Raw genomic sequence first — 27,740 nt, forward strand, 5'->3', positions numbered from 1 at the left:
TTAAATGAATTCTTAGAAATTTTCTAATATTGAAAAGTTGTAAAAGAAATATTTTAAAAAAATATTACAAGATCGAAAACAAAAGAAATGTCTTCAGAATTTACATTCCATACGAGCTCGCTTAAATGTGGCACAGGAATACGTGATTGGCATTTATACTTGTCTCCATAAGCCAGATGCATGTATGGAGTAGGAATGTGTGGAGCAATGCAGTCAATAAGGAATTTTCGGCTACGGTAACCCACAAAGGCTTGCATTAGTTAGTTAATTATGCAATCTGTCGCATTCGTCGGCAGCGCTGGCTGAGGCTCACGTGCTACTGCTCCAGACCGTCGCCAGTGTTCAGTTTCGGCTCAGTCAATCATCGTCTTGTTTTTATATCCATTCCATTTTGCCTGCCGCTTCGTAGCGTAGCGAATGTCGTGTGCAGCAGAGACAGCGTGACTACGACGACAAAGGCAGCAGCCAGCGGCAGCCAGCGGCAGCCAGCGGCAACGGCAGCAGCAACATATGCGAATATCGTAAATGCTTACGATATACACACAGAAAGCGTCATGTAACGCCGACAGCAACTGAACTGTGCTGCCGCTGTCGCTGTCGCTGTTGTTGTTGCTGCGACGCATATTGGACGAACCGTGTGAACGGCGGGCCGCAACGCGACGCCGCTGCCGGCGCGGGCAGAGCGCTTTTTCGTTGTTTGGTCTCGTGTGCGTTCTACGTTTTGAGTTGTTAGTTGCGTTCGAACTCAGTCATAAACGAACTGTTACGAGTGATGGAAGAGTCAATACGCTGCCTGCAAGCAACAAACCAACGCAAGCAACAAATACACCAATAACAACAATAACAACAAGAGCAACAACAGCAACAACAACAATAATAGCAACTTATTCAAAAGTCAATCGGAAACTGTTTTAGAATCGAGCCAAGTCTTAGTTCAATTCGCTTGACTAGTCATTCACCTGGTATTCACTTGAATACCTGTACTAATTGTTGCTATTGTCGTTTGTGTTGTTGCTGCCGCCGTAGACAATATTGTCACTGTCGTTGCTGTTGTTGTTGTTGTGATTTGTTGTTGCTGCACTTAAACAGCGAGCATTCATCTTGCCATTTGTTTTTTACTTTTTTTTTGCCGTTCTAATTGTGCTTCGTTTTTTTTTTTCAATCCAAACAGTGCTAAAAAATTAAACTAAACTATATACATTTTTTTTTTTTTTGTAAAAGTTGATAGCTTTTGATACCAACAGCAACAATAAGAATTGTTACAATAATATAAATAAAATATATATAAAATCAAACTAACCAAATACAAGTGAAAGCCAACATCGTCCCTTTAGTGTTCATCTGTGTCTCTGTGTGTGTATGTGTGTGTTTGTTTGCAAGTGTGAGCGTGCACTCCTTCCGTTTCCGGCATTCGCAACAAATTTTTGCCTAAGCCAGTCAGTCGAACAGAGGACAGCCACTGCGAGAGCAACAGACAGAGCCACAACAACAACAGCAAGAACAACAACAACGGCCACCACAACAGCAAACGCGCGCGCAACAATCAAACGCCCACGCACACGTCCGCCTCGTGCCAATCACCCCCTCCTGCGCGTCCGTCTCCTCCTCCTCCTCAGCAGCGACACCCACAGAGCCCACAACGCCAGCAGGACGAAGTCGTCACGACAGCGACATGCGAAACGCGTAACAAAACAAAAAATAAGTAAACACAAATACGCAACTGCCAATCCATGATAAAGTGGATGCAGACCGAGAAGTGCTAGCAGGAGGACTGTGACAAGGAGGAAGCCCACAAAAAAGTAAGTCTTTCAACATGTTGGATTCGAATAGATAAGTTGAATTAGCCATCCTATCGAAAGGCATTGAATAAGATCAATAGCTAAAGCATACGAGAATATATATACATATATGGTGGTTATTTCTCAATTGCTCATATATCGATAACGATAACGATAAGAATACAAAAGTTCAAGATCATTGCAGATTACTATAAAACTCTGATTCGAATTACAAGTTGAATGAGTACATGAATTTGAATTTGAATTCCTATTGGAAGTCTCGAATTCGAATTCGAATTTAAAGTTGAGTGAAAATACGAATTCGAATTTCAATACGATTTTGATTTAGAGCTAGCAATAGGGAACATTGGAATATGGCTTGGCCTAACAGTTGACAATTACTATCTTAATTGTACTTCAATCGATAACAACTTATCGATAAAGACATAATCCTTAATACTTAATCCACACCCGAAACAAAAAAAAAAAAAAAAAAAAAAAAACAAAAACACAAAAAAACTAATAAAATAATCTCCAAAAACGCAATCAAAACTTTGGTCACCTTCTCGTATTACCTTCATTACACACAAAACGTGTTCAGCTACTTACTTACACACCTATACATATATATAACAATCGTACATATAGACACGTATTTGTTTTCACATTTCTTGGTCTTCCATTAGAAAGACATTGGAATGTCCACTTGGTGTGCGTCTCTGTGCGAATATATATGTGACTGTGTGTGGGTCTTTCGCTTAGGCACCTTCGCTTTGGCAGAGCAAAACCCATAAAAGTGCCACAAAAAAAAAAAAAAAAGAAACTATGGAGAGGCAAAAGATATATCGCGCTAGTGAGTGTTACGAGTCAATTGCAAAAGATGGAATGATGAAAATCGGAATCGTTAACCGCAGGGCTGACAACGTGTTGGCAACACGGATACCAGTTAATGGGCCACACACACACAGAGAGGGAGAACTGGGTCACAATGATCGACTTGTTAATGAACGTAAAGTGTTGCCAGTTTTTGAGTACATTTTACATAGCTAGACTCGATTTTATAGCTGTTCCTCTCCAGTGTTGTAAAGTGTTCTCTACTGTACAGTCCTAGCAATATTATGTTATACTACCCGATCAATCAGTAAGGTCGCACATTTAGAGCACACACCGAAATTCATCAATAAAAGCACTTTCAAACCCCATTCAGATTGAGCTATCGATGTGAATTTCTTTTATACATTTCTACGCCTTTCCGCCGCATTCCATAAAGTCCCGATTTATGTCATTTAGAAAAGCATTTATTTTTGGAATATTTTGAGCGTTTCACGAAATGCATTGTTGACATGCGAGGGTTGAAAGAGCCGTAGCCACTGGTAATGGTGGTGTGTTTTGCACTGACCCCTTGGGTGGGTGGTTGGTTTGCATTAAGCATGGACTAAACCTAAGCAGCTGAGCATAGCTGACTGCACAATGCCCTGGAGCTATGGTCTATATCTGCCTCAAGTCGTTATTCGTGAAACTCAAATTTGACAGTAGATCAGGCGTAACTCTGACTCAGGTCAGGCGGGCAACTAATATACCCACACTCACTTTCATTGAGCCGTGCATACAAAAGAAACGCCGCTCAGACATAAGGCATAATATCTGCATATTCAGCTGGCGAGTCTATTGAGCTAATGAGGCGGCGACCTCGCCCACCGACTGCAGGGACGAGCACAATACCCCATCAACTGGGACAGACCAAAAAGGGGGTGGCTGCGACTAACGGTACTGACGGCCGCGGCACAACCCTCTGCACTGCGAGGCTGACCAAAGAAACGCGCCAGGAAAAAACACACACACACACACACACACAACAGAAACAACAACAACAACAACAACGAAAAAAATACACAAAAAACCAAACCAAATCTCACAACTAAACCACCTAGCACCACCGACCCCACCCAACGGCAGACGTCAGCTGTGGATCACTCGCAGAAATGCTTGAAAAATTGTTGATGTTTTGTTTTTGTTTTTGTTGCGGCTTATAAGGTCACCCCATTTTCCCATGTTTTGCCACGAATACCCTGTGGCGGGGCAAGTGTGCATGGTATATACATGTGTATGTACATATATACAATAAGCTTGCTAGTCGTAGTCCATGAATACGCTAATCCACAGCTCTACAGGGCATAGGGTAGGTGAGGGTTAGCGAGGGTATCTTTGGATATTACCTGCTAATCCTCAAATAGTATTAAGATCATGATCGCATTACGATTATCTGCTATGCAATAGAAATACAATGGAATATCGTTTCAGGCAGGGCATTCGTTATAAGGGGTATCTGCAAGTCTGGCATGCTCAGCTATTGGTCTCGCCTTTGGCATTGATAGATTTATTGTCCAGGGTGTTTGCGTCTTGTTTATAGCTGCATTTAAGCTGCAAAATGTGTCCATCTGCTGCATAGCTGCACTCGGTCTCATTTCCATTCCCATTTCCATTCCCATTCCCATTTCCATTCTCATTCTCATTCTCATTCCCATTTCCATTCTCAGTTCCAATTTGGTATTCGTTGCCAGCTATTTTATACAATTGCATTTCCGGTTCCCAATGTGGGCGCCGTCTCTCTAGATCTGCATCTGCACAGAAACAAAAACAAGAGCGAAGAAAAATAAAAAACAAACAACAAAAAAAAAAAAAAAAAAAAAAAAAAAAAATCTATCTTTGTTTTTGTTTTTGTAAATGCTCCGATCCGCAAGTCTGCGATGAATGTGGGTGCGGTTTATATGTATCTCTTCGTCCCTCCGCCACCCCCCCTCTCTCTCTCGCTCTCCGTCTGTCTGTCTGTCGCTTGTTTCTAATCTGTCATCGGACACTTTTGTGCTACTGACAATAATAACAATAATAAATGCACGCCGCGGCGCATTGATCGGGCCCAGCCAGAAGATGTGCTCGGCGCTGAAGCACAATCGAAAGCGTTTTATAATGCTGCCACATGTGGCAGGGCAGGTCCGCAAGTACGGCCAGGCGCTAATCTTGCCCACATCAATGCAAACAGAAATTAACAAGCGAACGCTAGTTCGAGTCGCCCGTTGCCGTTGCCGTTGCCGTTGCCGTTGCCGATTCTCTATATAGCTTGACCATAACTGGGCAGTTGCTGTTGTTGCCACAGTCGTTAGCCATCAAATGTTAATGGCATTAAGCAAGCTTTCGTACTTGGGCGACTTGGGTGTTGGTGTTAATGCTACCAGCCACACAGTGCGACGGGGCGACAGTTCTCGACTGAAAGGGGGCCAGCCATAGGGGAGGGGCCAACAGCCAACAGCGACAGCAACGACATCTAGAAACTGCATTAGGCGTCACTTGGAAATGGCCATGGAACGGCAGCGAAAAGCGATTGGGCCAACATCGTGGAAGCGACGTTTTATGTTTGCCGCGTCGCTGCATTTTTGCGGTTTAGGTTGCATGCAGGCCATCGCGTTAATGGTCAGCGCACATTCTGAATGCCTAAGGGCCGCAGCACGCACAAAGATAGTTTCGGTTGCCAGCTGACAGCGTTGGCTTGCACCACGACTGCATTCACTGGCCAAATTTGTTGTATGTCTCAAATGGATATGTCATATGCATGTTCAACATATCTCTCTTGCAAGCTTGGTAGATTCATGAATGAATGCTAGCAGATCTGGTTTGTAATTTGGCTTAAACACGTTTTTTAATATATTTATATACATATTTAAGCATACATGCATCTATCTAATCTAATCTAGTCTATCTAATATTATGTACAGTATCTACAAGCAATTTAGATGTAGTTCTATATTGTAAAAGATACTCAATAAGAGCAAAAGATACTATACTATAGACTAAGATACAAATGTAGCTAGTAAACGATGTAAATGAGTTAAGCTTTCAGATACAAATGCATCTCGTACAGATACTAGATATATCTTTCGCTCCATAAAGATATATGCATTCTTTTGAAATTCAAAATATACAAATGTATCTCATACAGAAACTAGATGTATCTTATAGATGGATATGTTATATATAGATCGATATCTGAAAGATATAGCAATGTATATAGTTCTATGTTGTGAAAGATATTCAAATGAAGAAAAAGATACAAATTTAAAAACAAAGATACAAATGTATTTTATAAACGACATAAATGAGTTGAACTTTCAGATATACATAAATGTATCTAATACAGAAACTAGATAGATATGCTATACATAAATTATATTTCTATATCTATATATAGAAATATACATAAATTATATTTCTATATCTATATTGAAAAAGATGCTCAAAAGAAGCAAAAGATACAAATTTACAAACTAAAATACAAATGTATCTCATTCAGAAACTAGACGTATCTGATAGATTGGCATGCTAGATTTAGATAGATATCTGAAAGATATTGAAATATACATAGTTCCATATTGAAAAAGATACTCAAATTTACAATCTAAGATACAAATGTATCTAGTACACCAACTTTCTGATACAAGTGTGTCTCATAAACATTAACATTTAATCTTTCACCATTTACAAATGTATTGGATGTATTTAAAGCTCTAGATACAAAAGTATCTCCTGCAGAAACTAGATGTATCTTACAGATATACTAGATCTCTTTTGAGTTTCAGAAGCAAATGTGTATCATACTGAATTCTAGATCTATCTTAGGTTTTAGACAAAACATTTAGTATTTGATGGATCTTATAATTCATTTTCTAACATGTACATAAGATACATGTCTTTAAGATGCAGTTGACAAAAATATTTACATCGCAAAACTGAGATAAATTGTGCAATATGCTACATACGATAAACTAGTATCTTCCTTTCATTTGTATCTAAAATAAGATAGATTGCAAAATGCGTGTTTATTTAATTTGCTGCAGATATTTTCCATCTAATTTATGATCTGTTGTGCATCTTAAAAGCTAATTAATAAAAAAATTAAGCTACTGCGTGTATCAGATACATTTGTATTTCAGACTCATTTCTGTCAGAAATATCAAGATATTTGATATATATTTCCAATCAAAGCAAAGATGATGCTATACGTGAGATGTTGCTAGTATCATATATAAAATAGAATCGGCCAAAGTTTTGAACCATTTCAAGATACTCTGCGATTTTTAGAGCCAGCAGCTAGCCGAGGCTGGATGAATGCTTTATCGTTTCTCGGCTGTGTTTGTTTTCGCTTGCAGCACTGTTTGTTTTTGCATGCATTCTCCACGCAATTCGCAGGCAATTTTCTGCTGGGTGCGTTTCGCATGCTCGAAGCATTTGGCTGAAATACATAGCTGAAATGGCACACGACCTCGCATCGAAATCCAATATACGAGCACTCGATTAAAATGTGCGCAGCTAGCCGCTAGCTGGATGCACTTGCGAAGCGGCTATGCCACACGCGGCTCCAACGCCTCAATGGAAGCGAGTGTGTAGCGGTGCGGTGCAGTGCGGTGGGTGGTGCTGACTTTATTTTTGGCCAGCAGCCAACAGCAGAGTGTGGCAGCTGATTAACTATAACAAATCATACAGCATACGCAGCATCTGTATGTAATTATATATATATGTATGTATATACGTATATTTATTATATGATTCTCATATTTAGCTGGCGAAAAACTCGACTAGTCTAGAGGGCGTCTGACCCTCATCAATCTGTCAAGATCGCTGAAAGCCAACTTGATTTTATATACGGCTTATATAGCTGGCAGATATCAAAATAGCATATAAAAGATATCTTACCCCGATCCCCCCCACCCCTCTCCACCCAGCACCCGCCCCTTCTATGCTCGCTTTCACAGATGGTCATTGGATCGTGCGTGCTTTTGCTAATGGAATTTCCACTTGTTCGATCTAGTTCGATCATTTCAAGGGCAGCCACTATGATACCCTGGCCTGATTTAAATTTGACTAACATGGACGTAATGTAGCCGTGTAATATCCAATAGGAAGTATGTTTACATCTCTATAATTATAACATTATCAATAGATAAAATGAATATTCTATCTCGACAATTTAAAGTATTTTTCATAGGTATCTTCCAGTCCATCACTCCCAACCGGAGGCAAAGACAAATTTACGAAAATCATACAAATCTAGTACGCTTTGTTTATAATACGTTTTTATATTGTTTCTCGTTTCAGAACGACCAATTTGCTAACAAAAAGTCTAAAAAATCAACTGCTGCAAACCGAATGACTGATTTTTCTGAACATTTAATACTTACCTCCTAACGAACTTTATATCAATCTTATCAATCAGCGTATATATATATATATATATATATATATATATATATATGCGAAAATCTCGAATCAAGTACATATATCAACATATATTATAGTTATATTGGACTTCACGCGGAACGAAGTAGTTAGAAGTAGATAGAGCTTTGACAAATATCTTTAGCTATTCGAAAACAACAACAACAAAATAAAACAAAATAAAACAAAACATAAACAAACAGTGTAAGAAACAGTGCATCCGATTAAGTTGAGGAGAGCAGAGAGGAATGCAGCGCTGTCCCTATCTACATGAGATGCGCGAACGTCTACTGGATCAGCCAAGGGAAACACTGCAACTGGAGAACATGGAGCGAGCCAATTTGTTGGACAACCGCCAATCCGCAACCGAGTCGAATCAGGTCGGCACTGTGGTCAAGGTAGGGGCTGTTGGATGTACTCGTTTCAAGGATTCAAATCATATGCAATATAAAACACTCATACTCACACACTGACACACGCATACAGTCATATTAACATTCGATTCAAGTACAAATTCAATTTCATTCAACGAACTGTACAAATACTAAAGTTGATCTAATGATTTGCTTGTAAATATTGCATATGAATTACACACACACTTGCATACAGATATACATATGTATATACATAGAAATATATACGAATATTATATATTTGATATATGTATATACATACATATTTCAATAATATCTATTGTAAATTGCCTTTTAGTTATATATGTATATGAAATGTTTACATTAATCCATTTTTGTTTGAGCTTTCCAATTTTAGAAAAGTTCAGTTTACCATGTGAAATAAAATGCCCATTGATTGATTGATTGATTGACCGATTGATTGCTTTATTGACAACTCCAAAGTGTGATACGATCAAAGATAACAAATCGAAAGAAAAAAACTACTCAAAACTCAAATCAAATTTAACCAAATCCTTGCACGAGTAACGGAACGATTCGCCCTTTACTTTACGTTTTTTTAATATATTAAATACTAATGTATATAAATGTATATATATATATTGTGCTTTGAGACAATTATATGTATTTATATACATTCTTGAAATCAATTTTAATTTCTCTGGCAATAAATTGGAATTCTTTTTAAATTGGTTTTCCTTTCCGATTTGACATGGAAATGCATGCACTCCAATTATAAATAGCTAATTATCTAACCAAGCTCGACGCGTCATTCACAGTGAGAGACGGCTGCTCCTCCATTGTGAATGAGGCAATCTATGCTGACATCATATTTGTGTTTAACTGTTTCGCTGTACAAATTCCAATTTATTGTTGTGGCTTCTGAAACTCGTACATGAAAATGGAAAAATCTAATCGAATTATTCCTTCTCCCACAATAAAACCAATATCAACATAATGCAGCTTCAAGGCGATGGATATCACACCAGCCCCGCCCACCAGCGAACTCCGCTGGTGCCGCACGATTTAGGCGAGGATTTCAATTTGGATTTCGATGACGACTTTCCGATCGACGCCCGACGACCAAAAAACGCCAAGTAAGTGTGTTCCATTCAGACACTCGTTCTATATATCTAGAGAGAAACGAAAAAACATACCGATTTACGCAGTATCCGAACTCCTATTGCTGCCCCACTCTGTGCTAAATGTGTTTCATAATATTTAATCAGTAACACTGTGTTTCATTATCTCTCCACATCCTCTATATATAAAGATATTCCCGCTATATCTGCTCATATTTGTTTATCATTTGATTTCCGATTGTCATTTGAGGCTCGCTCACATTAATTCATTCTCATTCACCTCCAGGGAACAGTATAGACCCTATTGTCCAACAGATCTTGTACCTCTTAAGTACTCGTAGTCCTCAATCAATCAATCATTTAACTAATGCGCAAGAATCCTTTGCAGCGGCAATCATCCCCAGGTTCTGACGAAACCACAGAAAAGGTCAGATTTGGTATACAAAATTTAAAAAAAAAAAAAATTCATAAATTTCCATAAGATATCTATTTTAAATTAAAAATACTTAACTACTTTTAGTTTCTATCCAAACTCTACATATCCTAACTCAAACTCAATCTTCTAGCCAAGTACTTTATTTTGTTTTTACCCACACACTTAGCTATGAATAGATCTATTGTTGCATTGTGCTAGCGTATAACCCATAGAAAGCACTTGAACTAACATTGGAAAGCAGCTAATCACTAGACATAGATCCCTAATGTATTATCTATATATATATATATATATATATATATATATATATATATATATGCCTACATATATGCATATGCTTAACTCCTCATCCGCTTTAGCAAAAGTCAAATATCATGGTTGGATTGTCATCTGCCTGTTCTTTGGCAATCCGACCGATTATAATGTCAATGAACTAATGCCACACAACAGGCACATTGCCTTACATTTCCGATTATGTCGGCATTGTTGAGCACTCTCTCTCTTTCTCTCTTGCTCTCTCCTTCTCTCTTTCGCTCTAGCTGTCTCTAGTTTTGAAAAGACAAAAAGTCAGCGTTTTGGTAGACAGAAATACATATAGAATTGTTAACACAATGCCCGGCTGCATGTAAGTTGAAGAAGTTGCAAACAAATTACGCAACTCGACAACTGCCGGAGCAGGCAACCCGCCAAAAAGCACGCCGAAAGCGCCCGCCGGAGCCCCCGCGAGGAATTTATGCTAACTGTGCCCCGGGCCTAAGCTGTCAGCGAGGCATGCCAAGATCTGTGCTCTACTGCTCCACTGCTGGCATGATGGCGATTCCCTAGCTCTCCCCTCCCACTCGCCTAAGCCCTTTGTGTGACTTGGATGTCATTGTACGGCAGCTGCCGACGACATGTTGCCATAAAACTATCGATGCGGGGGCGGGGCGACGCCTTGGCATAAACACTTGAGTGTTAAGTTTATCAAGTACAACTGCAACGGAAACAAGTTGCCGAACAAAACTTTTGATAAACGAGCCTGTGAAATTGTTATTCAGTCTGCTCCCTTGACCGCCAGCTGCTGCTGCAGTCGTTACTATATCAATTAGCACTGATAGACTCCTCTCATTGTTGTTTGATTGCTAATCATGCAGTTGGGCAACATATTGGCTTGATAGACTTCAAGAAAATCGATGCGTATCGATTTTTATCGATTCCTTCAAGGAATCGCATTTTGGATGCCTCAATTCACTTAATATCGATTGACCTTAAAAATATATATATTTTTAATCGATTTTTATCGACAACAAGCTATCTATTCATTCGGCGTCGCTATGATTTGCAGCAATTATTATAGTTCCCTAGACCCTATGAATATTGTTTACGTTAATCGATCTTTATCGATAATGAGGTCCATTCATTCAGTTACTAACCTGTTGCATATTTTTATTTTTTGCGACTAACACAAAGCTCCTAATCACAAATTCAACGCATTTTCTAATTGTATTGGATATGAATCGATATTTATCAATAGGAAAGCTTCCATTTCTTTTTTGATTGTGCCTTATTTGTCCACATACGCTGAGCCGTCCAGTTAACTCCTTTGATATTACTCCCTGAGCAGCTTCATTGGTTGCCGATAATCGATAACGATTTCAGCTTACCGCTAATATTGGCATCAATTCATCTACCTGATTGTGCGACCCAACCTTGTCCCAATTATCTATTTGCCACTGGACTATTTCTAGCTGCTAAGCCCCTGGGCAAATGCGATGCATGATTAGATAAATGCGCACAAGGTTAATGATTCCACCTTCAATTAGGCAAGGCTTTTGCCATTAAACAACTCACCTGTTGGTCCCTTTTACCTTTTTTTTTAATAGTACTCCTGATGGGTGTTTATATCTTCCGAGCCTAGACGCCTAGGCAATGGGGTAGCAAAAACCAGAAGCTATAAATAACATCAGCGAACAGCCCTCAGAATCCACCCCTGCTCGTGTCTCCTGCTGCGAACACAACATATGCTCATTGTCATCGACAGCCTTTTATGAGAATGAGCTAAAAAAAAAAAAGAATCAATTTTTAGCTCTACGTAACTAGCCACGCCCGGAACTCTGACTCAATTAGTTTATGCTTGATGTGATGCCTTGATTACAAAAAGGGCTATGCTCAAGGATATTACGTATGCGGTTATATTAGCTTCGTAGGATAGTTACGCATAGGTCGAGATGATTTATTAACATTCCTACTTAATTATAAAAAATAATGTTAATTGAATTTCTGAGTGATATAGATGGAAAATAGGGCCACAAAGCCTAATCTATGTAGCTTTATGGACTCTTTGGGATTTTCAAATCGAAATGCCTGCTCTATCTTATTTTATATCTTATATCTTATCTCAACTTTCAACTGTATTAAAAACTGACTACATCTTCTATAAAATATATCTCCAGAGATTCAATAGCAACAGTGATTGAATACTGCTTGAGTGATTAACTATCCTAGCCGTGATTCATGGCCCCTTGAACTCTATATATAGAGTCTTCTAATAACTTTCTTCAACATTGAGAGCCCTTAACCACTGACTTTATCAACTCAGTATAATGTTATTATCATTTTCAAATTGCAAATAACTTGATCGATCCAAAATTTGTACTGCGCCCGCATATAGAAGCATAATTATCACTTGACCTCTTGTTCGAGTCGGGTCTTTAGGGTGTGTGCTCCATTTTAAGCCTATGTCTGGACTGTAAATGTGTGTGGTTTTTGTGAGATTTCCCTCTCCATCGCCATTCGGTCATTCAGTGCACTGCGACGTAGTTGTTGGTGGCTCGCGACGCGACGCAAATCCTTTCCTGCCTTTCAGCCAAATGCCAACCCCTTGGCGAACGACATACCCTACAGCAAACGGTCTCGGCTTATCACAGGCCACCCAACCCTCGAGCAGCGAGCAGCGAGCAGGACCTGGCTGCCGGCTCGCGCCGTGGCGAACAGCCAAGCAAAACAGAATGCGAGGTTGGTTGTTGTGAAAAGCGCACAAAACAAAACTACGCAAAACACACACGAATTACGAGTTACGAGTTACGAGCTACGAACACGAAGCGACGGCCCGACCAATACTTACGATATTCGCTGCCTCGTCGTCGAACTGTGAAAGGAAGTGTATGCAGTTATATTGACGACAGCGCCGCTGCTGCTGCGTATATCGTAAGCTCTGCACAGTGGAGCGAACCTGATTTGGAATTGATTATGATGAATTCATTAAATTCGAGTCTGTAGTAGGCCAATAGTTAGTAGAGGGGACGGCGCCATCGTTAACTATCAATGCTCAGCTATAATGTCCTCGATGCTTAACTATAGTGCCATCGTTTCTCAACTGCCATGTCAATAGAAGAAGAGTATTGAGTCAGTTCGAAAGGCGAAACGATGATCAAATTGATATAAACCCTTTCAGAAGTCTAAGCTCATTAAAGTTAAAGGAGATTCGCTTCACTTGACGATTGTTTACTGTTTACTTAAGATAGTAGGGGAACTGGGGTCCTACTCCTAGGCTTGATGTGGCTTAGAAACTTGGGCTCTCTCTTTTTCATCGTTAAGTGAGAGGGTTTCTATCGAGATGTTTATAATGTTCAGCTCAGAAGAACTGGCTCATCTGAAGAACTTGAATTTTGTTTTCCTGAAAAAGTTGATATCTAAATCTGTATATACATATGCACACATATAAGAAACTCTCTCTTGAAAACTGAAATCACTCACAGTAGAGTTGCAACCTCTATACATTATATATAAGCTCTATCTATTATTTGTTACCAGACTTCATTAGTTTATGTAAATAACTTTTCTAATCTATAAATTAACCATCATTTAGTCTCTACATTTTCATTTCATTCATTAATATTTCGCCTAATATGTAAGTTAGCTCAACCACTGTGCTTAATTGTAAGGCATACAAACGAACCCTAACATACACACACACACACGCACACACATACACATGCAGACACTCAGACATGGGCACAGACTGCCAAGCCCACGGCGAACGTTCGTAATTGAGTTTTGGGCTGTTGCTTTTGGTTAACTGACAGCCCGCCTTTTGCCTTCTGCGCTGCTTCGTCTCTGTTGGGGACTGCAATTTGAAATCGCACAATCAGCCTAGTGGCGGGGGATGGGGATGGGGATGGGTGGACTCCGCCTCGTTATGCTTGGCCTGCGCCCTGCAACATGGTAAACTAAATGAAATCTGCTTTATTCTTGTTGCAAGCCCAACATAAGTGACCTGCTTTGCAGTGCAGAGAAAAGAGTTTTAGGTATCAAAGTCAATTGGTGTGGTGCGGCTAGCGAGAGATCAGTAGGGTATAGCTTGCAGACTTGCAGGTACAGCATGAGGTGCATCACAGTAGCCGTAAATCAGCAATTCATAATCCCAATGAGCAAGCCAAACAAATGGCAATAAGCGTGCACGGAAGCCAGAGCGATAAGCCACTGAACCACTCAGGCGAGAGCCGAGCACCGAGATGCAAGCGACAGCAGTGAAGGGCTGCAGGGCGGTGCTACCACCCGCACCCGCACCCACAATCGCCCCAGCACCGGCACCCGCACAGCGTCCGAGTAGCAAATCTGAAATGTAAACGGAACTAAAACGATTTCGAGCTCTAGCAACAAGCTGGGCAAGTGGACTCCGAGGCTCAAAGAAATCAGAGCCAAACAAGTCATTAACATTCCAATCACAAAAAAAAAAAGAGAGAAAATGGAAATAATATGAGAAAAAGAAGAAGTTCAGAAGCAAATAAAGCGCACCATGAATGGCAAGCCCGGCTGAGTGGAAGCGGGACAGACTCTGCAAGAGCGAGGGAGACAGAGTGTAAGAGAGAGGCTTACAGGGATGCTAAAAGGCAAGAGGTAAACGGCAAAAACCATACAAAAAAGAGTGCAAAACTCCCTCTCTCTCTCTCTCTCTCTCTGTCCCTCACACACACACTCACACAGTGTGTCCTACTTTTTGGCAATCGACGTGACGTTTCCCCAACGTGCCGCGAAAGGCTTCCACAGCATTCATGCTGGCCCTGCATCCGCCAAAGAGAGAGAGACAGAGCGCGAGCTGCAGCCCAGCCAGAGCGAGCGAGCGGAATGGCTGGCGGCAGACAGAGATGGAGAGAGTGTGAGTACACAGCGGTGCACGAGCGGGCAACACAGATTCGGCGCACAGGGGCGGCTGCTGCAGAGGCAGACACCGACAAACACAGGAGCTCAGCCCGAGACGAGCCTTTTCAGTTGTAGTTGGATAGTAAAGGGTCCTGGACGTGTTGTGTTCAGCGCTCGCAAGGTAGACACACTGGCCACTCACTTTAGTCAAAAGTGTACAAGTCACAAATTCACAATCTAGTCTGCCTCTATACCGATATATATATATATATATATATAGGGACAGATTTATATAGAGACATCAAGTTGGCTTTATTTTTTTACATTTATTTTTTCACTGAGCTGTGCTAAACTTGCAGTGAAACATTGTGAACAAAAGTGCCGAAAACATAGAACAAAAAAAACAAAAAAAACAAGAGAAAAAGTTGTTAAAGTGATAAATACTAAGTTAACCGTTAGCTGAGCAGCTCATATGAATTGAGAAAATGCGAAAACTTTTTGTGATTTGCCAATGAAAAAAGCGGAAAACCTCTTGAAACAATTTGCTGCGCTGTCTTGGGCGCGCTAAAGATTTTGCTGTTGAAAGTCTCTCCTGGTTTCGATAGCACCGGGCAGCTATATATACAACACACACGCACACATACACACACACACACACACACATACTTGTGCTACACAGCATAAACAGCGCTTGGCGCTTGATGAGAGCCAGTGCGCAAAATTTACTCTTCAAGTTAGTCGAGCTCCAGCCACAGCTTCAGCTCCAGCTTGAGCTCTATGCAGTGTACATAGTACACAAACACACACACACATACATATCTATATTTATATACGTGTGTGTGCGTGTCTGTCTATGTACAGCGCATACACACACACACACACACACACATGCTTACAACAGCAGCTCCAATTGAGTCTTAGTTAATCTCACGCATTTCGTTTCCCCTCTCGCAGCGGAATGCGAGAGCGAGGGTTGAATACGCTGTCTGTGTTGTTTACTTGCGTTGGCTGCGTAGAAGAGAGGTCACTAGGTCGCTCCGGGACGCATTCCAAAGCACCAACAGCTGCAACAACAACAACAACAGCAGCAGCAGCAGCAGCAGCAGCAACAACAACAACAACAAGGGCCACAGTAATGCTCCAAGTGCGGCTTAAGTTTTTGAGCAGAGCTCGCGCACTTTTTGGCCACGCCTCAGCTGCCTATTTGGCAAATGCATTTCAAATGCGTTCCACAAAATATCAAAGAGCACAACATACACGCATACACACACACACACACGCGCGTAGGGAGAGAGTGAGAGAGCGAGAGACAAACAACAAAAGAAGTGTTGCATACTTTTGTGCTTGGCCTGCAACAGCATCAGCAAATTGTTTCATTAATATTTCACGCTACAGCGAAACAACAGCGAAGTGTGCCAAGTGATAAGGCTAGACATCAAGAACAAGAGCAATACGAATAAAAGCGTAATAAGCCAGTGAATAGAACGGCAAAGCGAAAGCTATCGATATCGTTTATCGATATCAACTGAGTGAACAGCCAAGGATCAGCAGCAGTCAGCCACAACGGAGACCGAGACGGAAACGGAGACAATGGGCGGCGGTGAAGTGAAGGTCGCTACCGTCGACGTGGAGGGCGGCGACAATATGGCCACGCTGCCGGTCTCGCGCTCCCACACCGCCGGCAGCACCGACAGCGCCGAGAAGAACAACGCGGCCAACAAGGAAATGGAGCTGAAGAATGTTATGCCACAGCCGTTGCAAAGGTGCGCAGCCTGGGTAACAAACAGTGACAGAGAGTGGGGGTGGGGCAGAGGGTGAGCGAGAGAGAGAGAGAGAGAGCGCAAGCGAGAGAGCGTTGCGGCTCAGCAAGAGAGCGCTTTATATTACCAATGGGACGGGGAATGAGCGGCGAGGGGCAGCGGCAGTGACAGCTCTCTGCAGTGGGTGGGCGCTGTAAGGTTCTCAAGGCCGCCAAAAGTGCCAGGCCCTCTGTTAAGTAGACACACAGCCGCATACACACACACACAAACAAACACATACACATATATGTATATATATGTTTCACGTACAACAGCTAGAGATACACACATCTCAAAAAAGAAACCTACAAATCCAGTATATTTATATATATCTCCAGTATATACATATGTGTATATGTTGTTGCACATCGAGCTGTATATATACTACAATCGCTTCTATATGTATTTACAACTTAGCTACTAATCATACCATGTCGAAATGCTAGTACAAGTGCACCGCAAATCCAAATCCCGAACCCGAAGCGATCTATTGAAGACCCCGCAAAAGCAACAACAAAAATCTCCACTCTGAATATCGTAAAAGTCGTTTTTGTAGTCAATTTTAACGAATAATTTCTGCAACAATTGTCGATTGGCGATTGGCAATCGATTGCCAATGATCGATTAACGATTGCCAATCGCCGATTGTCGATTGCCGATTGTCGTCTTATAGGGTTTGCTACACGTTCAAGCCAAATCCAAATAAGCACAGTTTTATGCCAGCGAAAATAACGGTGCAGGGCACATATCAAACAAATCCGATAACGGGACCAATCGAACTATGGTAATATACAAACACATATTCCGCCCAACAGCCCCCATTCACACGAAACTCCCTTGAATACGAGCGATGCATGCAAATCTATACACATGTACATATGTATGTATATATATATATATATATATATATATATATTTATCTATATATGTATACATGTGTATATACATATGTATACGCATATGCTGAAGTCGGCCTGCCATCATTTTACAATTCTAATTGGATATACGATATATATTATTTTCATTCGCGGAAATGAGGCTGCAATCCAAATACATGTAATACACAAATGGATATTTCGAGTGGTGCGAGCGGGTGGGCTTGATGTTTTTAACTGGGTCACCGAGTGCAAATGAGTTACATGCAACACACAGCGCTGCACAGTGGCACAAAATACGCTCCCAACTGCAAATGCAAATGCAAATGCAAATCAAATATGTTTAGAGGAAAAGCAGCTACAATTGCAGTAGAAAATCGGGATAGGCATAAAAGTTGAGCATTTAAATTGAGTAAAATATATATATATATATATTTTACTCGATATTGTATATATATATATAAATATTTAGCTGGGCTTCAAATCCTACTCAAACTAAAAGATTATTCAGTTCTACAAAACTATTGAACTATAAAATCATGCATAAATATTTTGTATATTTTTACAATATTTTAAGATTCAGTAAACATCTATATAAGCGGAGCTTACTGTCTAACTCAATATGCTTCTGTGGATTTTAGGTTTCACAAAACCTTTTCAAGTCTGAAGTCTCTCATATTAGATTTTGAGTTCTGCCAAAAACTTTTCAAATCTAAAATCTGTCGTATTAGAATTTTAGTAAGAATCTATATTTAGTTTCGATTTCTAGCTGAACTAAGTAAATATTTGACTACTTAGCGTTTATAGAATATCGTAAATATTGCAATTGCTGTCAGTTTCTCGAGTAGTTGAGACCACTGTGCAAGCGCAGTCTTAAAGCCAAAGGAGCTCGTAAAAGTCCGTTAATTGGCATCGAATATCGACAGCTGAACTGGGCGCAGTTGCTGTCTGCTAATGGCTGATTAGGTATGCATGCGACTGGGTTATGCACTCGAGCAGTCAAGTATTGCTCTTAAGATGCATGTACACACACACACACACACACACACACACACACACACACACACACACACATACATACATACTGGCACAGTGAATGACACCAATTATAGAGCCTACTTACTGTTAACTAGGCAATTGCCACAGATATATCAGTAAACACTAATACAAGCAACACGAGCAGCACATTGATGTACGATTTAGGACTGGGTCACACACACACAGGCATATTCACTCACACACACCCACATACATATAGCGCACACACTTGTAGGAAATGGATTCAATGTGATAACTCGTGCCTATGCATGTCAGTCAATTAATGTAACATTCTGTTGACACATTCGCTTTGACAGGACATCGCTCTTCATTGTGACCAGCTTGGTGTATGCGATTCTCTTGATTGTCGTATGCATTGCGTATGTGATCAGCGATGTGACCACACACCGACTGCCGGTGCTCTACTACGAGACGTTCTTCACATACCTATACGGCACCAGCATACTCTTCCTGTTGTACGTCTTTTGTTTTTTGCTGCAGGGTAAGTTGTGTCCGCATGCATGCCTACAATGCAATATATGTACATATATATATTTCTGATGTGACATATCCTTGATGCCCTGATGTCCTTGCAGAAAGCTCTTGCTGTAACGGCGGCAATGGCGGCAGCAAACCGAAACCCCCAGCCAAAGAGAAGAAATCGAAGAAAACGAAGAATGCAGATCCGGCCGATTCGAAGGATGCGAAAGGCTCTAAGGACTCTGGAAAAGCTGGCAAAGGCGCCGCATATCAGGTGAGTGCACTTTAGATAATAAATGGTTTCATATAGAGTTTAATCAGAGAGGCAACTTGAGTCTCAATTATTCCTTATTTATATATTTATGCTCCTCTCTCTGACTTTGCTAATCTGAGGCCAGAATGTTATGTTTACATATATCATATTATAAACGCCTCTCTCTGCAGTTTTCATAGTTTTTGGCTTATCTGCAGACAGAGGAAAGGAAGAGCGGGCTCAGGTCTCAATTACTTCTCATAAACATATTTAGATTTTTGATAGTTTTTACTCATATTAACATTCATGAGCCTCTCTCTGCAGTTCTCATAAAATTTGATTTTCCTGAACAAGAAATAGAAGCCATTGAAGAGCAAGCAAGTTCGAGTCTCAGGTGCCTCTATTATATTTATATTTACATTAGGTGTCAATCGCCTCTCTCGGCGGTTCTCATAGTTTTTGGTTTATCTCCACATAAAGCACAAATTGAGTTATTGCATCAAGGCAAATTCAGTTATGCTTTATATCCGAGCGCTGATTCATGCCAGGGCTAATGAGCCGCCAAGCCCATTGTGCTGTGTGGAATATGCCACATAACAACAGTGTGTGCCACCTCTCAATGGGGCACATTAACGGCTCGTCGTTAATTATGTGACGACGCTTGCCAAGTGATAAGGCCACATCAATTAAGCCGAGCATGCGAACTTGTACACATCATTATCATCTCCCTATATAGACATACATACACACATGTACATACATGCATACATTTATACGTATTTGCGACCCCAAATGTGCAATAACTGTTTGTTGTTGTTTCGCACGCACAGGAAGCACCCGTGGATGCCGAGGTGGCCGTCACCCCGAAGAACGTACGCAAGCGAAAGACCACGCACAGCGATCTCACGCACGGAAGTTTCTTTCTGCGCGTTGGTGCCATCGGTAAAGCATCCTATCTTGTACCCATATATAACTAGATATATACATACATATTTGTGTATTTATATACAAGTACTCTAAACTATATATTGCTGTTCCATTTTGATTTTGGCTTACTATTGATTTGCCTTAGCTTTTGGACTGGGCGCTATGATTTATATTGGCTTGGAATTCGGCTCGTTCTTTGAGATACCCTTCGACTCGCCATGCCATCACATTTTGATCGGCGTTAATCCATTGCTGCAGATGATCTTCACCTTCATGCAGATGTACTTTATATTCATGAATGCCCGGGTAAGTCAATACAGTCCTCACTACTCGAGCGGAATCGAGCTGCCCTAACCCAGAACTTACTGTCTAAATACAATAAATGAGAAAACACTGTATACCTGTATACCTGTATAACTACTTACCCATCTACCTATGTACCTGCCTCACTACCTATCTACCTAATACTAAATACAATATATACTCTACCTACTACTATCTAATAATACTACTACTCTCGACAAACACGAGTACACACAGAATTATATATCTATATATGTGAAAAATCCCAGTCCATCAACAGTCCAATTGAGGTTAGTTTTAAGTTTAAGCTTACGATATACTAGCTGGCCATGGAATGGAGAAGGCCAGCGATAGTTCTAGCTGAAAATCGAAGGAGGACTCTGACGATTTTCCAGCGGATAATCTTTGGCCCTATCCATGCTGTGAGCACGATCACAACCAAAATCGAGGCTCGGTTCGGTCATTCTTTCCCTCTCCCCTCTATCTATCTCTCTTTTCCTCTGTCACTCTCTCTATCTCCCCCTCTGTCTCTGTCTAACTCTATCTCTATCACTTATTTCACTATATTTTTCGTCTGTGACGCTCGTTTGAATTGGCGTAACAATTGGCAGTTAGTTGAGTTGAATTCAGTTAATTATATATTTGATTCGTGCATTCATTCGCATTCGCATTCGCAATCATTCATTTGTCACTTTTCCTTTATTTGTTTTCGCTTTGCTTCATCCAACAATGCAACAATGCAACTGCAGAACACATTCGGCCCATCGTCGAATCGCTCATTTAGATTCAGTGTTTTAGCCAGATAAGTTAAGAGTTTAGAAGCGCCGATTCACAGCTATATTCAATCACATTCACCACGAATACACGTACACGCATTCATTATGCTCACTCCTAGCTCACGCCATATCATCATCAATATCAATATCAATATCAATATCAATATCAATATCAATATCAATTACATTATCATTACCATCATCACTATCATCATTATATTTTTATAAACAAATTTCGAAATTGTGCAAAGTACTTAGTTTTTTAATGAACCATTTTTGTGTACATAATCCCCACAACTCTGCCCCATTCGCGATCGCAGACTAGGCCACCATTTCAGGTACGATATACAACTCATTTTCTAACTCTACTCTACTACTACTACTACCACTACTCTACTCTCTCTCTCTCTCTCTTTGTCTGTCTCTCTCTATACCCTACGCTCATATCTCTTACACGTTTCAAATATATTTATATGTATATATATGTGCGTCCGTGCGTGTGTGTGTGAGTGCGTGAGTGTGTGTCTGTGTGATGCATTAATAAATATACAATTAGCTTAAGCTATATATAAATTATTATATTACATATATAAATACATAGATATATATACATACATATTTATATTGAGAGGTTATCTTAGCAAATCATATATCTTAATTAAATTATTAATAAAATACTTTTGCATATTTATTCATCGATAAATATCGATTGGTCATACATGCAAGAGTATTGAAACTTCGTCAAGGCAGCGAAGTTCGTTTTTCTTTTACTTTTCTAGCACCCGATTCTTAAGTTTTTGTATATATATAAATACACATACATATATGTATCTTTTAAAATATATACAACTTTCCGCCCCAATTGACTGATATACACATTCCCTGACTGATTGATTAACGAGCGGAATAAAATTGTGAAAAATATATGAAACCTTTTCACTTTCACTTCAACAAGATCGTAAACCTATAAGCTAATAAGCGAACCTTTCTTATTATAAAAATTATTTAAGAAAATATGTTGAAATTGGCTCTAATACCTTAATATATACATATATACTTATATAAATATAGATTTTTTTGTTTGCCTAGAAGACTATAGCAAATACAGTTATCCGATTTGCCAGGGTCCCAATCGGCGTGAATATGTCCGCTATATCTTGGTGATTTTGGCTTGTCAAAGCTTGTATACATTCCCAATGTGAACTATCTAGCTGTTCAAAACACATTGTTCCTGAGATACCGAAATTTTAATTTTCCGATTTGTCAAGGCCCAGTTTCAAGAGCGCCGGAATGGCTTGAGTTCATATGGAAAGACGGATGGACAGCTAGGCGGACCAGATATAAAACCAATATACTCGTATAGCTTTCATCAATGAGCGTAATAAACTGACAGACAATGCCGGCTAGCACCGGCTCGCAACCGATTAGCGGTAAAGGCGTTTCCTTTCCGTACTCAAGTCTGCGCCAGCGCATTACTCTCTCTATTTCTCTCTCTCTTTCTCTGCCTTTCTCTCTCTCTCTCTCTCTCTATCTCACTGTCTCTCTCTCCCTGGTCCCGAACGCGCTTCGCTTAACACTTGCCTGATCGTTGTCTCAATCTCAATGCGCATCGCTTGCAGCTCAACATCCACCGGTTCAAGGTGATCGCCCGCTTCGGCCTGATGCACGTGGTGGCCACCAACATCTGTGTGTGGATACGCACCCTGGTGAAGGAGTCGCTGCTGGAGATCACCATCTATCATCAGAAGCGCGAGGCCGATCCGGATGCCTCGTCCATTGCCCATTCGATCCGGCAGCATGCGCTGCGCCATGCCGGCACCGTTCTGCGCACCCACTCGGGCCCCAACACCGAGTTCGAGGTGCTGGACGGTGAGGATGTGCTGCCCAAGAACGTGTACAAGAGCGACAATGTGCTGTCGAAGCTCGTGCGCAACACGGTCGATGGCATTTCGAAGAGTCTGGGCATGGGCGGCGACATTACTAGCACCAGCACTACCAGCACCACAACGACAACCACACGAGCGCCATACACCACGCCCGGCTATCAATGGCACAGCACTACTATGGCCCGCAAGCTGAAGAAGTTTATCACTAGCACCACAGCTGCCACCAGCACCATCGGCAGCAGCAGCAGCAGCACCAGCACCGCCAGTAGCACCACCACATCAACCACCACATCCACCACCGGCCTGCCATTTGGCAGCGCTGCCACCGCCGCCGACGCCGCTAGCACGACCAGTGAAACGCCCTTCAACAGCCTGGAGCGCATCCTCTCCAGCGTCGCACCCTCTAGCCAATCGCCTGTCGATGTGTCCGCGTCAACGCTGCCCGCTGCCACATCTGGCGTCTCCTCGTTCATCGACAATCTGGTCAGCAGCAGCACCGCGCCCAGCCCAACCTTGGGCGCCAGCACTACCGAGAGCGCCGTGAATATTATGAACAATCTGTTTGGCCCCGGCATGGAGAACAGCTTCCAGACGTACTCGGATCTATCGCACGAGGAGTCCAATGGCCTGATCGCCTTTGAGAATCTGGAGAGCTTGGACAATATCTATCCGGCTGCGCTGTCTTCCAACATTGGCACACTCAACTCCACCGCCTGTGGACGCATTGACATTATGGGTACCATCGTCTATGATTCGGCGCCCTATCTGTATCCGTTTATCATTGAGTATTCGCTGATCGGCGCTGTCGTTTTGTATGTCATGTGGAAGCACATCGGTCGCTATCCGGGCCGGCTGAATGACGAGGATCTCGAGCACCGGCTCGAGGTGATGCTATCCCGTCGGGCCGTTGCCATGGCGCAGCAGGCACGTTCCGGACGCGTCGACTGTGTTGGCTCGTCGAAGGGTTTGTTCTTTGGTCTGTTGCTGTTGGTTGGCGCGCTGATCTGCTTGATACTCTTCTTCGTCTTGGTGCGTCATCAGCAGTTCTCGCTGTTGGCCATTTACCTGGCCGATGCCAGTCACTGCATTCTTATGGCCTTTGCCATACTGGCCATCATAGTGGGCTTCATAAGGTGCGTAACAGAAGGCGAGCCTCAAATATAATTGGAATTACACACACACACACTCTCTCCCTCTCTATCTGTATCTTTGCCTCTCTATCTCTTTCTCTCTCTCTTTCTTTGGCTCACATAGGGTGAAGAACTTGAAATTCCGCTGCGAGGAACAATCGAATCTAAATGACATTTTGCTACGCATCTCAGCCTTCGGCCTGTTCACCTATTCCGTGTTCAGCATCATCGCCGGCAGCCTGAAGGTGCTGGAGAGCGAGCCCAGCCTGTTGGTGACGACCACGGGCGGCGTTGCCGTTTTCCAGGTCATTTTGCAGCTGCTCTTCATAGCCGATGTATCGCGCCGTCGCGTCCATTTGCCGGAACATGATCGCAGCAAGCCCGGACGCCAGATCGTCACCTTCTTGCTCATCTGCAACGTGGCCATGTTTGCCATCTACACATTCGAAGCTCAAAAAGTATTCGCCAATCCTGTAAGTAGATATGTACGTAAGCGAGACTGAGTTAAGTAAGACGATTAACGCTCTCGTTCGTTCTACTCGTTCTATTTGTTACTTGTTATTCGATTCTAAAAATATTGTAGAGCACGTTGTCTTTATATGTTTCTGTACCCCAATTGGTTATCGATGAACTGTGCAAGCTTATCGATAACAAAATATAAGTTTTAACTGCCCTGTAACTCGACTAAGGCTAATTGATTTATGAGAATATCTATTTTAAATCTTGTTCACCTCAACAGAAACATAGAAAGCGCGATTTATTTAGAAACAGAGCTGTTCCAATTATTTTTTATTATTCAATATATTTTCTATATGTATTTAGTATATGGTGTAAAGTTTACGTATTAACAGCTCTGATGCATGCTAAAATAATTCTTTTAGACATCTTTTGTAATATCTTGAATATATGTACTTCCATTCAGAAAATATTCGCACTTAACATAGATGCAAAGCTATCTTCCAAAAATCCATATCTGAACTGCATATAAATTTTCCGTTATCTTCCACATATCCATGCTTAAATTCCATTTACCCCCCATTGGTCTTTAGATAAAATATAAATATGAATCATATTCCTGATAATGCTTCAAAAATGCTTACTTGAATTATTTTAATCTTTGATCTCAGATCTTCAGCCAAAATGTCTCACAAATACGTTTAAATATCCAATTGGAGGGCCGCATGTGTAAGACAAGTGTCACGAACGCCCTCCAATTGGAGTCGAAACCCAAAATAAATGCCATGGCTGACTTCCAATTGGACGCAAGTACATACATACATACATATGTCTGATTATGTCTGCATTTGACTGCTTGGCTTCGAACTGTAATTTAATACATACATGAATATATACATAGATATGCATATGCCATGCAAATAACGGCTAACCGAACAAAATCCTGTTCACTCGCTCTCGCTCTTGCTCTGACCAAAAGACTTCGGTTCTTTTCGTTTTTCTTTTCTGTTCGGCGCCTTAAGCTATGCTCTTTTAACGAACGTCGTGTAGAGAGTGAGAGACACGATTGACGTTCGCAGAGTGAGACTCAGTAATGCACTCAATGCAAACGCTCAACAGTTATTTGCGAGCTATGTATGTATGTGTGTAAAAGAAGATGTCTCTTTGCTACAAAAGAATGTCATGTTTAACTTAATATTGTCTGTCTATGATCTTTGATTTGTGATTGCTTGCCTGTTGTTATTGTGAATGTACATATTTAAATGTCTACACATGCAAATATGCCAACTAATTAAACTTTGCTCTCCCAACACACAGGTGCAATTGGATTTCTATGGCTTTGTGCCCTGGTCGATCATTCAGCGCATCACACTGCCCCTCTGCATTTTCCATCGGTTCCACAGTGCCGTGACACTTGCCGAGATCTGGAAGACCACCTACAAGGCGCGTTTGGAGTAAGCTGCTCCCAGCTGTTGGAGGGCTGTAGGCAAACCCACAAATGAGAGGTTATTAAATGCACCAAAAACATAAAAACAACAACAATATGAATATGAAAATGAAAGTAAGAGAAAAAAAAAATATTAAAAACAAAACAGATGGAAAGAAAACCAACAAATTATAGCGAACCGAATACTGCGAACAAAAACATTTAAAGTTAGTTTCTTAATGCATATTATATATTTAAAAACAAAAAACATATTTATATATACATATGTATGTATGTTTTAGTACGCGTAAAGGTTAACTAAGTTCAAAGGTAACCAAAAAAAAAAAAAAAACAAAAAGCAAAAACAAAAACAAAATAACAAAAAACAGCAACAAATTTACGAGTTGTATCAAAAAAGTGAGCTAAATCCCAAAGGAAGAGATTGGACCATTGTGCGTGGTATACAAAAATAAAAAAAAAATAAAATATAAAAAAAATTAAACCTTAAAACGTACATTGAAATGTTTGAACCTTTATTAATGCTAAATACCAAATGGATTAACAACTAGCAACTATCACATAAAAAACCAAAAATGAAAATGAAAAAAAAAAAAAAAAAACAAAACGAACAAGTATTCTTTGAATGAAATTGAACAAAATTGTTGAAAATTGATTTAGGCATAAAGGGAAAAACATGCTTTGCGAATCGCTTGTTGTTTTATAATTTAACGTATACATACATACATACATACATACATATAGATATGTGTATTAGACGGGGGCAGAAATATATTTGCGACACTGTTGAAAGAAAGAAAGACTCAACAACTCTCACTCAATTGCGGTTCGAGTGCGTTGAGTGACGTTGAAGCGAAGCCGAACAACTTTTGAGTGAAAGCGAGAGCTCGGACATATGTAGATGTGTTAAATGCATCAGTTGTCACACGTACACATACACGCGCATACATGCAGCTTCGTCTAGCGAAGTGCGAAGCTTATGCATGCAAAAATTTGAGTGACTCAACGCCTTCAGGATTTGTTTGATTCATTCTCACTCATTTAACTGAAGGCCGTAGAGTGTGAGCGAGAGCGCGTCTGTATGTATGCTGTGAGTGAAGCCAGGCAGCCCTCTATACATATGTGTATATGTACGTATGCTTGTATGTATATTATTTTTTCATACTATTATTATACATACATATATTTGTGACATGTCAGCTGCATGGAAAACTTAAGAACTAAGTCATAGCGTTTACATTTCAAGTGCATTTCTGCAAGCAAACCAGATGCAACA

General features: G+C 40.8%; 1 protein-coding gene across 16 annotated transcripts; it reads left to right on the forward strand.

Annotated features, from left to right (window-relative positions):
* The first annotated feature begins 8,087 nt into the window (after window positions 1-8,087).
* LOC6584315 (proton channel OtopLc) lies at window positions 8,088-27,298 on the forward strand. 16 transcript variants are annotated; one of them, XM_044007178.1, is made up of 12 exons: window positions 8,088-8,443; window positions 9,422-9,555; window positions 9,929-9,967; window positions 17,570-17,680; window positions 19,127-19,311; window positions 19,406-19,563; window positions 20,373-20,484; window positions 20,615-20,775; window positions 21,869-21,886; window positions 23,168-24,567; window positions 24,689-25,049; window positions 26,338-27,298. In XM_044007178.1, the coding sequence occupies exons 1-12, from the start codon at window positions 8,294-8,296 to the stop codon at window positions 26,476-26,478; spliced, it is 2,970 nt and encodes a 989-aa protein (XP_043863113.1). In that variant the 5' UTR covers window positions 8,088-8,293; the 3' UTR covers window positions 26,479-27,298. The 16 variants fall into 16 exon arrangements, with proteins under 16 accessions (XP_043863113.1, XP_043863116.1, XP_032587953.1 ...); XM_044007181.1 differs by having other exon boundaries at window positions 8,089-8,425; XM_044007179.1 differs by having other exon boundaries at window positions 8,090-8,443; window positions 24,689-25,037.
* Window positions 27,299-27,740: the final 442 nt, after the last annotated feature.

Source organism: Drosophila mojavensis, unplaced genomic scaffold (assembly GCF_018153725.1).
Source record: "Drosophila mojavensis isolate 15081-1352.22 unplaced genomic scaffold, ASM1815372v1 contig_136, whole genome shotgun sequence".
Classification (NCBI taxonomy): domain Eukaryota; kingdom Metazoa; phylum Arthropoda; class Insecta; order Diptera; family Drosophilidae; genus Drosophila; species Drosophila mojavensis.